The 12,424-nt window shown below is 45.1% G+C and overlaps 1 protein-coding gene across 1 annotated transcript; it reads right to left on the bottom strand.

Moving 5' to 3' along the window:
• Positions 1-264: 264 nt before the first annotated feature.
• Positions 265-4,293, bottom strand: PABPC1L2B (poly(A) binding protein cytoplasmic 1 like 2B). Its single transcript, XM_081792307.1, has one exon. The coding sequence runs from the start codon at positions 3,484-3,486 to the stop codon at positions 2,884-2,886; it is 603 nt and encodes a 200-aa protein (XP_081648433.1). The 5' UTR covers positions 3,487-4,293; the 3' UTR covers positions 265-2,883.
• Between the last annotated feature and the right edge of the window lie 8,131 nt (positions 4,294-12,424).

Below are 12,424 nucleotides of genomic sequence, written 5' to 3'. Positions count from 1 at the left end.
TATATTAAAGTCAAAAGTGAGGAAACATTTAAAAAAATTCTGATCCACCTATATGATGATAGTGAGCTATGGAAAAATACTAAATAACCAAAGATATTTTAGTTATATTTACAACACAATGAAAAAAATTGAAAGAATACATTTGGTGTGATCTTAAAATTTGTTTTAAATATGGAAAATAGGCAAAATAAGTAATCTCTTAAAAGAGATTGTATATATTTGTTGTATATATTTATATGTATGTCTTTATATATTTAATATGTATGTCTTTTTTTCAAGCAACACACCTGTAAAATGAAATAGTAAAACCAAAATACACAGGCTTAACCAATTTCTGAAACAAAAAGAATACTAAGATGAGCAGGTAAATATACACTCTCTTACACAGTTAATGGACATAAACTTGTGCTTAATTTGGCAGCACATATACACAGTTAATGGGCATAAACTTTATGAAGAAGCACTTGGCAACAGACTGACAAGTATTTAACGCAATTAAATCTCTACACGTCAGCAAATGTTCAGCTACAAATGTGTTCCTCATAGAGTTAATCTTACTAAGGAAAAACTAGAACAACTTAAATATACATTAAGGGGTTGCGTTTTAGAAACTGTAGCTCAACCATAAAATGGAACATAAAGTAAAAACAAAATTAAGAAGAATTTTTAATAATTTGGAAAGATATGAAAGACCAATTTAGTGAATGTATTCCATAATTAAACAATACATATTACATTTTTGAAGGTATTATTTATTTATGTACATGTTTTATGTATTCCAATGTCTTTCTTGTCAAGTGGTAGAATTAGAAGTGATTTTTACATTCTTCATGATCAATTTTAAAAAGATTCTATTATGACATTGTGTCATTTGTATCAAAATAAATGCTCAAACTAAATAAAAACTAAAAAGCACAAGTCCCCCTGATAAAATATTGGGAGACTACAGAAATAACAGTAATAGCAAGGTTAAATAACTGTCAAGGTTTCGATCCTCTGATATTATTTGTGTACTTGGTGAGGGTAAAGTGATACTATCTTTCTGGATATTCATTTAATAAGGAATAAAAAGAAAAAGAAAAAGAAAAAAAAAGATTTCAAACCTTCTGTGTCCTTTGATTCTGCAATTCGCTCTCACCAATGTTCGGAAACTAATATTGAATGTAAGCAAGGTTTGTGCACTATGATATTATGAGCAGCTAGGCTTTGAATAAGAAAACAAAACAATACAAATGTTCAACATCCAGATGTTCAACAAAGAGAAAGCTGTGAAAAGATAATCCCATATCTATATCTAAATACAAATATAGAGATGAATGCACATATCTATTTCTCTGTCAAGCCCCTCCACTGAAACACTAAACAGCCATGAAACAATTTTTAGAAGAATATTTAATGACATGAAACGAAGTTTGAGAATATCTATTTATACATCTATATCTTATCTCTATTATATATTCATGTGTGAAAAAGCAGATATTGAAACAGTATATACATGAAAATTCACATATATATCACATGAAAAATACTGGGGAAGTGCACATGAAAATGATTTAGGAATGTATGTGTGGTGATTAGGGTTGATTACTGGGAACATTAAATTTCTTCTGTTGCCTGCATTTTAATTTTTTCCTGCAATAAAGCCGAATGATGTTTCTGACAATGGGCAAAAGGGCAGTAAGTGGGCACAAGGAAAAGAGGGTGATAAAGGGCATTTAAATCCAGCAAAATAACCTAAAACAGTGAAATACCATTTGCAGCCCATCAAGCTGGCCAAAACACACACACTCCAGCACACACACACATCAATTACAGTGACTAGGAGACTATGCAGGGGGAATGGACATACTCTTTTTACTAGCTGTGCTGGCTGGCATGAATGCAAATCAGTACAATGCTTATGAAGGGGCCATTTGGCAACACACAGGAAAAGTCTCTAAAATATCCTGCAAGGATATTTTATTGTGGATCCTGCAAGTCCACAATTAAGAAGACCATCCGGTATGCTAGCAAAGATTTGGCTTGACAAAGAAGGATTCATTCCTCAGAGTATGCAGTGTTGGGTTTAAACACAAGGAAAGAACTAGGCATCACCTGAATGTCCAACAATGCAGAAATGATTACAGAAGAGTTAAAGATCCATGGATACACTCTGCAGGCACTGAAGACGACATTTAGGAAGCCTGTTGAATAACATGGAAAGAAGTTCAATGGGTTGTGTTTTGTTTGGTTTTAGTTTCTGAAGAAGCAGATTAAGAAACACCACACACGTGAACCATTCTATAACAGTGTGTTAAAAGGGAAGGTGGGGGTGGGGAGTGAGGAAGAGAGGGAGGGAGAAAGAGGGAGAGAGGAGAGACTGGAAAAACAGCACACCAAAAAGTGGTTGCCTCTGGGTAGTAGAATCATGGGGAACAATTACTCTCTGGGTTTTCCCTCATCTGATTTCCTTCTCCTTTCTGATGTTTCTACCATGAAATTGTGTCACCTGTGTAGTGAAGGAAGCGAGAATGAAGTGCTTTTTAAACCAAAGCACAAGGAGAAAAGGCAGCCTATAATCTATCAAGTGGCACAGATTAGCAAGATTATTCACAACGCCCTTGGTGGGTGTGGGGGGAAGGGAGAGGTGGGGAAGACAGAAGGAAGAGGAAGGAGGGAGGAAGAGGAGGAGGAGGGGATGAAAGGAAAGAGGAAGAGAGGAAGAGAGGGGGGAGAGGAGAGGGAGAGAGAGAGAGAGAGAGAGAGAGAGAGAGAGAGAGGAGAGACCTGCACTCCCAGTACAATACTATACACTGCTGGTGGGTTAGGGGGCAAAGAGGGGAGTTGTAAACCGGGTGGGAGCCAAGATTTGGCTCTGCTGGCTGACTGGCTCCTGGCATGTCTTCATCGCAAGGTGGCTTCCTCATCGGTGTCTTCCTCGAAATCCTTGACGTCAGCACTGGTGGACTGCCTAGCCCAGGCTCCCCTTTCGGCCTCTCGTTCTTTATGCGACTTGAATCTCCCAACGAAAATTTTGCGGTAGTTCAGGAACATGCCATTCATCGCATCAATGGCCCGCTCTGCGGACTCCTGCTTCTGGAAGTGCACAAACCCGTAGCCCTTGGGCCCCTTCTCGTCGCAGGCCACTTTGCAGGAGAGGATGTTGCCAAACGCCGAGAAGATGTTGTACAGCGCCTTGTTGTCGATGGTCTTGCCCAGGTTCTTGATGAAGACGTTGCCCACCCCACTCTTGCGGAGCGAGGGGTCCCGCTGGGACCACATGATGCGCACGGGCCTGCCCTTGATGACATCAAAGTTCAGGGTTTCCAGGGCCCGCTTGGCGTCCACCGGTTGCTGGTAGTTGACGTACGCGTAGCCCAACGAGCGGCGGGTGATCTTGTCCCTGCAAATGCGGATGGAAAGGATGGGCCCGGCCGGGCTGAACTTCTCGTAGAGCATTGCCTCTGTCACTTCAGGGTGCAGGTCGCCCACGTACAGCGAGGCCATAGGAAAGTCTGGGTTCCCCTCGGAGACCCTGCTGGTCTCCGCATCCGCATCTGCACCCGCGGCTGCAGCCGCCGCGGCCGCCGCCACCTCCGCCTCCGCCTCCGCCTCCGCCTCCCCCAAGGAGGGCGCCGCAGCCTCCGCTGCTGCTGCTGCTGCTGCTGCTGCTGCTGCTGCTGCTGCAGTGGCGGCGGCGGCGGCGGCGGCGCAGGCAGCTTCAGTCGCGCTAGCCTCCACAACCACTGCCGCCAGGGCAGCCCCCGCCTCCTTCCCCTCTGCTAGGGCGGCCGCCACCTCCCCCCGGGTGGCCTCCGCCACTGCCTCCTCCTCTACTGAGGCCTCGGCCTCCACCTCAGCCTCCACCTCTGCTTCCGCCTCCGCTACGGAGGCCTCCGCCACAGCCTCTGCCACGGTCGCCGCCGCAGCCTCTGCCGCCGCCGCAGCCGCTGCCGCCACCGCCGCCGCCACTTTCGCCGCTGTCGCCACGGTCGCCGGTGCCTCCAGGCCGCTGCCGCGACCTCCCTTCCCGCGAGCTGGGGGGTAGAGAGGCGGGAAAGGACAGGAGGGCGGGTGGCGCCAGCGGGAGCTGGGGCCGGGGACCCGGGGCCAGTCCGAGTCACTTGGGATAGCAAGCGCTGCCAGGAGCGCACCGGTGCGAGTCACCGCAGCCTGCAGCCTGCTGCTGCCGCCGCCTCTCGGTCGTGGGCTAGCGTGCGGGGCGCGGGCGGGCAAGGCGGCGTGTGGTGAGGGACGGGGGGTGTTGGCGTCTGTGGTCCGGGCAGCTGGGAAGGCTTCTGTCTCTTTGGTTCCCCCTGTGGCTGCTGCGGGGCTGTGGGGCCGCGGGCGGTGGGAGGGGGCGGGGATGGGAGCGGGAGCCTGAGGCTTGGGGCGGGGGCGGGGAGAGTCTTCAGTCTCTCAGGTTGCCTGGATATTTATGAAGAGGAAGCCAGGGAAAGGGCTCCACTGTGGACTGGGAAATACGGTTTAGATTTAGAGGGTTGGTTTTGTTTTATCTCCTCCCCCCCCCCACCCCCCATAGAACGTCTAAATGATTAAATCAAGTGCCTTGCAAGAACGGGTGGGTGGCATTGAGAATACACTTGCCCGGCCTAAACAAAGCCGAGAAAAAAGGTTTTCTCACATTCAAGGGTTCTCCCCGCTTCACCTCATACACACTTTGCAACATCGCTGCCACCAAGGAAACAACACCTATTCTGAGCAGGACCTGGGACCAGTGGCGCAAGCTCCCCCTGTAGCCTGCTGACCCATTTTCTCAGAGATCCCTCCCCCTTTTCCAGCTCTTTCCCTCGTCTGCAACACTTGCAAAAGAGGGAATAAAGAACACAAGGACATGTATTCATTCATTGATAATGCCATGCCACAAATATTTATGGAGCTTGTGCTGGTCCCTAGGGATACAGGGGTCTGGCAAGCAGGACACATAAGCTGGTTTGGGGCTTGTCCTTGGTAATGGACAGTCTGGGTGGGAAACCCTGCCCCTGCTCCAGATTACAGGAGAACTAGGGACATGGGGTTCTTCCACACATCCCCTCCCCAGTTCCTCCCACACACCCAGCCTCAATACGTGCGGCCTGACAGTGGGGGAATCGAGAACACCCTGTCCTTAGTGCTGTCCTCAATGATACCCTGGGCTGGGGACAGGGCCTGGTCCAGAGCCAAGCACTTGTTCATTCTTGGCTCTGCCTTCAAGGTGCTAAGGTTACTAACATGAATCAAGAAATGCACATCCATGTTCAAAACAAAACCAAACCCCCAAATCTCTAGAATGAGGTGCCTGGTGCCACTTCATCAGGTAGTATTTGTGAAAGCCTTATCAAGTACTTGGCACTGGGAGCTAAGGGACAGGCCATGTGATAAGTGAGCAGTGAGTGTTGATATATTGGAGGTGTGGGGTGGGGTGAGAAAAGGTGAGCTGTGTGTGTTGTGGGAACAGAGAGGCCACAGGGGGCCAAATGCTGAGGGGATAGACAAGTGAGCAACCATGAGAGTAGAGTATAACAGAAGCTAGGGTCCCACTTGCTCCAGAAAGGAGGACCCTGCCACTAACTCTTCCTGGTAGGAGTCAAGTGAGGCTGCACAGAAGATGAAACCCTCAATGTGAACCAATGTCGAGACAGGAAGGAAGACATTCCAAACAGAGGGATCTGATTGTGCTCAAGGCCCTGTGGCATGCTAGCACACACAAAGGCACCTCTGGTCATGCCTAATAATCTGGTGTGGGCAGAGCTCATGGTCTCCGAGAGCATATGGCAGAAGATGGAGCTAGAAGGTGTGGAGCCCTGAAAAGCAAGCCAAGGTGCTTGGACTCTGCACCCAAGTCCATGGGCACCACTCAGCACGTTCAAGGAGGCAATCAGTGGGTGTGATTGGATCCTCAGAGTACAAAATAAATATCAATACAGAAATCAGTTAAGAGAGTAGATCTTAAAAGTTTTCATTACCAGAAAAAAATGTGTAACTGTGAGGTGACAGATGTTAACTAAACTTATTGTTCATATCTCTATCTATCTATCTATCTATCTATCTATCATCTAATTATTGTGTTGTACACCTTAACCTCATACAACGCTATATGTCAATTATAGCTCAATAAAGCTGGGCAAAAACAACCCATCAATGCACATATAAGTGTGCATGTGCCTTCCCCTACACACAACTAAGACAGAGATGAGAGAACAAAAAGAAGACAGTCAGATGTGACCAGTTCCAGAAGAGATAGAACAACCATTCCCTCTGTCTCCCCTTTCCCCCATAAATAGGAGTTTCTCACTTACTGTGAGCCAGGCATCGAACTGTGTGGGCTTTGGGGTCAGATATAAAAACGATTGAACCACAGTGCCTTCCCTCAGGACATCTCACTCCACTAAAGCTCAGGCTGCCATACAAATAACAGAATCCCATACAAATAACAGAACAGGAGGGCTATAGGTGCCGCTATGTGATTGGACTATGGTGGCCATGGGATTTCATCTGCCCAGCACATATTGTCTCCTCCCCCTCATTCCTGCCCATCCACATTCTTTGGGGAAATAAAGCCGTTTTCTGTGGTGGCAGCGTTAGCTGGACCTAGGCAGTTGCACATGACAGAACAACCCTGAGCCTTCGGAACTGACCGAGTCACTGTGGGGTGTGAGGCAGTGAGAACTTTCCCAGTGCTGGCAAGAAATCATCCCAAGGTGGCTGAGAAGCAGACACACAGACATATACCTTGCCAGCTTGCAAAATCCAGCCCATCGCCCCTAGACAAGGCTAGTGCGAACAAAGGAAAAGAACAGAGGCGTAGGAAAAGCAGGCTGTACAGCCGATGTTTGACCAAGGTGATCACTGTCACTGCTGTTAAGAGCCATCTCTTGGAAGTCTAGGTTGCTTGTAGGCAGGAGGCAGATGAGCTGTGCCTCACCATTCCAGGTGGCCATCCAAGAGGGTCCCGAGGAGGCAGAGGCCAAGTGGGGAAGCCATGATTGCTGGGGGGGGGGGGGGGAGGTAGGGGATATGCAGGTGACGAGAACAACTTCTCAACCCGTTGTTAGGAGACAGAAATGTCAAGCGGGACCAACTCAAGGACCAGGGCTCCACAATATCTCTTCCTCTAGCTTTGATTACAGTTTGGCCCACAGAGCCAACAGAAATCAGTAAGAAAGCAGGACAAAGAGGTTTGAAGAAGTCATGCTATGTCCAGCAAATCCCCAAGCCTGTCAAACCTGAAGACAATCCCTAGACCCCTGTTGTCTCCAGCAACAGCAACGGGGCTAGAAGGGAAGAAGGTGCAAGACTATTCCCTGAGACATGCCAACATTTAGAAGTTCAGTTGAGGATGATAAGCCAGGGGAAGAGTTTGAGAAGGACTGGGTGGTAAAAGGGCTGGCTCCAAACCTGACTTGCATGGTCCAGCCTCAGTGTCCTCACTGAGGTCCTGTTTTCACTGCATGTGCATGGGGGTTGGTTTAAAGAGGCACAGCAAAGACTTTGTGTGCTAGGGTTTAGCTTCTCTTTCTGTTTATTTCTCAATAGAGCTTTAAAAGCAGATAGGTTCAGATACAGAGACATTTCAAGAGTGTTTGGAGCCGGCACTGGTCTTCCATTTCATATGGCTCACTTCCTTCTTCCTATCAGGAGGAAGAAATAGAAAGGAGTGGGGATGCAGTTCAGAGAGCAGGGGAAAAGAGTAGAAAAGAACGGAAGAAGGTAGGGAATGGGGGGTACCAATGGGGAGAGGGACAGATAAACTCCACGTACAAAAAATGAATAAAAAGACCAAAAACAGTGATCTACATAAAGAAGTCTCTTCCCATGAATTTCTCATTGGCATAGCTATAGGAAGGATGCCCAGGGAAAAGACAATGAATACATAACTGTATTTTGGGGTAGGGAAATTGTTTCTGTCAATTCACACTGCCCCCCAAATTCCTACAAATGAAAGTAATTATGAGACACAGGCCAACAAAAAAGCAGCCTTAGGCTTTGATTTATGAAGAATTGGAAAGTGTTTGGATGTGCCCTTGTTATTTAGCAAATCATAACAATGATTATTATATTGTCTTGAATAAATACAACACATTTAGCAAACGGTCTTTGGATCCTTATAAAGTGAAATGTTAAGGAAGACAGATGTGTGGGGCAGGGATGGAGTAGGAATCCGGCCTATAGAAATAAGAGTCTCAGGACATCAGGACATACACAGAAGCACGTTTATCACAGAAAGGCTCACATTGGGCAAACTAGAACACAAAGCAAGCACTCGTCATTTGGGAAATGACTGAAGACATTTCAGTGAAGCCAGTCCATGGATTATTATGCATGGATTATTAAGCAAGCATGAATTATGTCCATATGGGTTGATTTAGGGGGACCTCCAAAATATGCTATTATTAAATGAGAAAAAGTAAATTGCAGAGAAGGAAACAGTACCTGGTCCCATTTGTGTATGTGGCAGAGGGCGGGGGGAGGTGGGAAGATATGAGGCTGTGATCTCATACTTATCCATCTGCCTATTTGACATCTCCACCTGGATGTGCCATAGGCATTTCATCCTTAAATGCCAAAAATGGAACTCCTGAACTTCTTTCACCTCCCGATTCCTACTCCGCCTAACTTTGCTCCTTCCACGAATAGCACAGCCACCCATCTAGGTATTCAAATGAAACAAAAATGAAGAGGCACCCCTATTTCCTTCCTCTCCCACATCTTCCTCTGGTCACTCTCCCATCTTTCAGCAATTCGTATCACCTCTACTTCCAAACACCGCTTGAACCTCTCCAAATCAACTGGAGTCCACCATTACGTCTGTCATGGGCTCTGACATAGCCTCCTAACTGGTCGCCTGCTTCCACCAAACTTCCTTCTCCATTCAGTAGCCGGACTGATCTTTCTGAAAAATAAGTGGATTTTCTCGCCTCCGCTACTCAAAACCCCAGAATGTCTCCCCATTTCACTTTGACTAAAGTACAAACTCCTCAATGTGGCTTAAATATAATGAGCTGCATGACTCAGCCCTTGCCACCCTCCCCATTCTCACTTTTCTATATCCTGATCATTGTGGGCCTTCTCAGAATACTCTTGACTGTCTGCTCCAGGATCCAAGCTTGATTCTTTTTGGGGGCTTCTGCCTACCCCAATCTGTCTTTCTCTATACTTTTGAAATCATGAACAGGTTTTTAACATACAGAAAGTTACAGCGGGTCACAGAACACTCACCCAAACACACGTCACTTAGGATGAAAAAACAAACAAACAAACAAACAAACAAACAACAACAACAACAAAAACCCAAAACATAGCTGCCATCCCCTTTAGAACTCTACCCAACCCCATTCCCCTCTGTCCCCCGGCCCACCTCCCGCAACCTCAATAGGGCACATGCCTAAGTCACTTCGGGGTGTGACTAAAGGCAAGAGACAAGCAAGTCTTCAGTTTCTTCCTCTTGTTTCTTTTTCTCTCCTCTTACCCCTCACTCTTTCCCTGAGGTCGAGCATTTCTTTGATGACCCTTTGCTCCTTGTCCCTCAGAAGCAGACAGGGTCTGCAAAAAGGGAACATAATTGGTGATATATTTGGGCTCAGGATGGTCATGAGAAATGAAGAAGCCTATACTCCCACCAGTTATTGTATAGTCCTAAATTTCCTGGGCCTAGATTCCTCAAAGAAGATGGGCCTTGGAGTCAAATGGACTTGTAGGCAGAATCCCAGAGCAAAACACTTAACCACTTGGAACCTCAGTATGTGCTCTGAGTTTGAATTTCAGAAACTCTAATTCAGGTTCTTAGGAAATTTCCTTTATAACAAGTAGTTTTGCCCCAGCCCCACTTAGGAGCCAAGAACAAGGGCTCTCTTGACTGATGATTTTTATATAGTGTTTCAGGTATTTTTGTCCCTGGGAATCAATTCTCCTTCCAAAGTATGCTGACAATTTTAACTAATGCCCTTCATTGTCATGATCTTAGGCAGTTTACAGACATGATCTTACAAAAATATACCTATAGATATGCCCCAGGCCATGACTTACTAGCTGTGCTTACCTTGTTCAAGTTCCTTTATCTTTTTCGTTTGTTTCTTTAGCTTTGGCGTCTTCATCCATACGAGGGGATAGTTATAAGGATGAAAAGTGATAATATATGGACAATGTTTTTCACAGTGCCTGGCATGCATTCAATGCCCAACACAAGAGATTCCTTATTAATGTCACTTCCTTCCATCTTGAGGATATCCTTGTTTAGCTCGTTTTTGAAGGCCCAGTGTCTTTCCTTTCTGATGTCCAAGGAAGCCTGGCCTTTTCTCTCTAACCAGGAGCAAAGTGTCAGTTCAGAGCGAGTCTGATTCTCTGAGTGACAGTCCAGCTTAGAGCTGGATTTTACTCTACGCAACTGCCTGATTTGCCAGCCTGAGCTCACTTTTCTTATACCCTCATTCAGTTATCCTGGGCTTAGAAACTTTCTACAATCCATCTATTTACTCTTCCTGAGCTCCAAGGACTTCACGAGTCAACGCATGAAAGCATGCCATTTTTCTGTCGTCAAGAACACCACCCAGAAGATTTTATAATACTATCTCAGCAATATAGGGTATTGAGTCATGAGTGAAGTTTCCCTCCACTGCTATGCATCCCTTCAAGCACCTTTTTGGGGGACATTTTGAACATAAATTACTGTAAGACAATACATTCCTCCAAGTGCTGTAGGATACTGAATGTATTTTGATGTCTTCGTGACATCTCTGGAACACTGCTTTCAACATTCACAATTATGCTGCGACACATTTATGGGTTATGGATGTGTGAGTGGCTGATTCTCAGTACTATGAATTGTTGAGCAATTTAAGTTCCCAATCTATATAATAAATGTAAAATGAAATCTCCTTCCATATGGTAAAGTCTTGCTAAGGTCATGACAGCTAACTATGGGATTTTCTCCCAAACATACACACCATCTTTTAAAAACCATTCTTTAAATAAAAAAGGAAAAGAAGGGGCACCTGTGTGGCTCAGTTGGTTAAACATCTGACTCTTGAATTTGGCTCAGGTCATGATCTCATGGTTTGTGAGATCAAGCCCCGCGTCGGACTCTGTGTTGACAACCTGGAGCCTGCTTGGGATCTCTCTCTCTCTCTCTCTCTCTCCCTACCCCCCTCTCTCTCTCTCCCTACCCTGATCTCCAAATGAATACATAAATAAATACATAAATACATAAGGAAAAGAAAAAGAAAGAATGAAAAACGAATGAAAAATGAAAAAAAAGAAATGAAAGGAAATCATGCACATGATAAATAAAATAGCGATGGCCAGAAAGTACAAAAGAGCTTATGATGAAAGCAAAGGTTGGAGACCCCATCACTTCTCAACCCCTTGTCGTGCTTTCCAGGGTAGACCATTTTAACAATTCCTGTTTCCATTGTTCTGGAAGTTACCTTCTTACATCTAGATAAAGTGCTTAATCTGCTATTTCAGTAATTCATCAACTTCAGACATCATCAAGTGACCACATTCTGCTTACAGAGGAGAATTTAACTCATGGTGTCTGTCTTCAGTCTGCCCTCACTCTCTCTTGGTTTTTATACCTTCTTTTGATTTTTGTTTCCTCTATTGGTGACTCTAGTTAACTTTAAATAATATCCGTAGCCCTCAGTTTTTTGCATATACCTTAGTCAGTTTACCTTGATTTTCTATAAAATGAGTATATTGCCATGCTTATCCTTCCCTTCCCTCAACTTCTTTTCCTCCTTTATACCTTCTCTTCTAATCAGACTCATAATCATTTACATCCACTTCTGGAAACCTAATCAAGTCTTTTCTGCTTTGAAAACGCAAGACAGCCTTTTACCTTTCAATGAATCTCCAATAATGTTGACCACAGAGCCACATTTCTTCACTGAGTGCAGGCTGGGCCACTAGAAGGAGATTAATCCTAGTATCAAGTTCAAATCCTCCCTTTTACCTTATTCTGTTAATTTCTAAAAGGTATGCTGCATTTGAGTTTGATTTATAGTTGACTTATGCATCAAACTCCCTCCTTCTCCTGCTTTCTCTTTCCCTCTCTTTCTTTCTCTTTCTCTTTGTCTCTGTCTCTCTCTGTCTCTGTCTCTCTCTCTCTCTCTCTCTCTCTCTCTCTCACACACACACACACACACACACACACACACACACACACACACACGCTAAATGGCTGCCAGGCAATTGATCATTAAACAATTTAATCTTATAACAACTTATGACATGGGTGTTATTATAATCTTCATTTTACACCTGGGAAAACTTTGGTAGCAAGTATTTAAATAACCTGCCAAGGTCTCACAGCATGTAAGGGACAGAGTCTGGGATTTGATTCAAAGAAAGACAGTCTCATTCCAGAATTGCTATTGGTGACCACTGTGTTATTCTTCACTACATGTCTCCCTTTTGGTTTATCAGAACCACAAATATACCCAAAAGC

This window comes from Panthera onca, chromosome X, assembly GCF_046562875.1.
Source record: "Panthera onca isolate mPanOnc1 chromosome X, mPanOnc1 haplotype 2, whole genome shotgun sequence".
Classification (NCBI taxonomy): Eukaryota; Metazoa; Chordata; class Mammalia; order Carnivora; family Felidae; genus Panthera; species Panthera onca.
Note: the sequence above shows the minus strand (reverse complement) of the source record. Positions and strands in the feature narration are given on the sequence as shown.

Coding starts and splice junctions, on each gene's coding strand:
- PABPC1L2B (XM_081792307.1), bottom strand. CDS start 3,486: ATGGCCTCGCTGTACGTGGGCGACCTGCACCCTGAAGTGACAGAGGCA.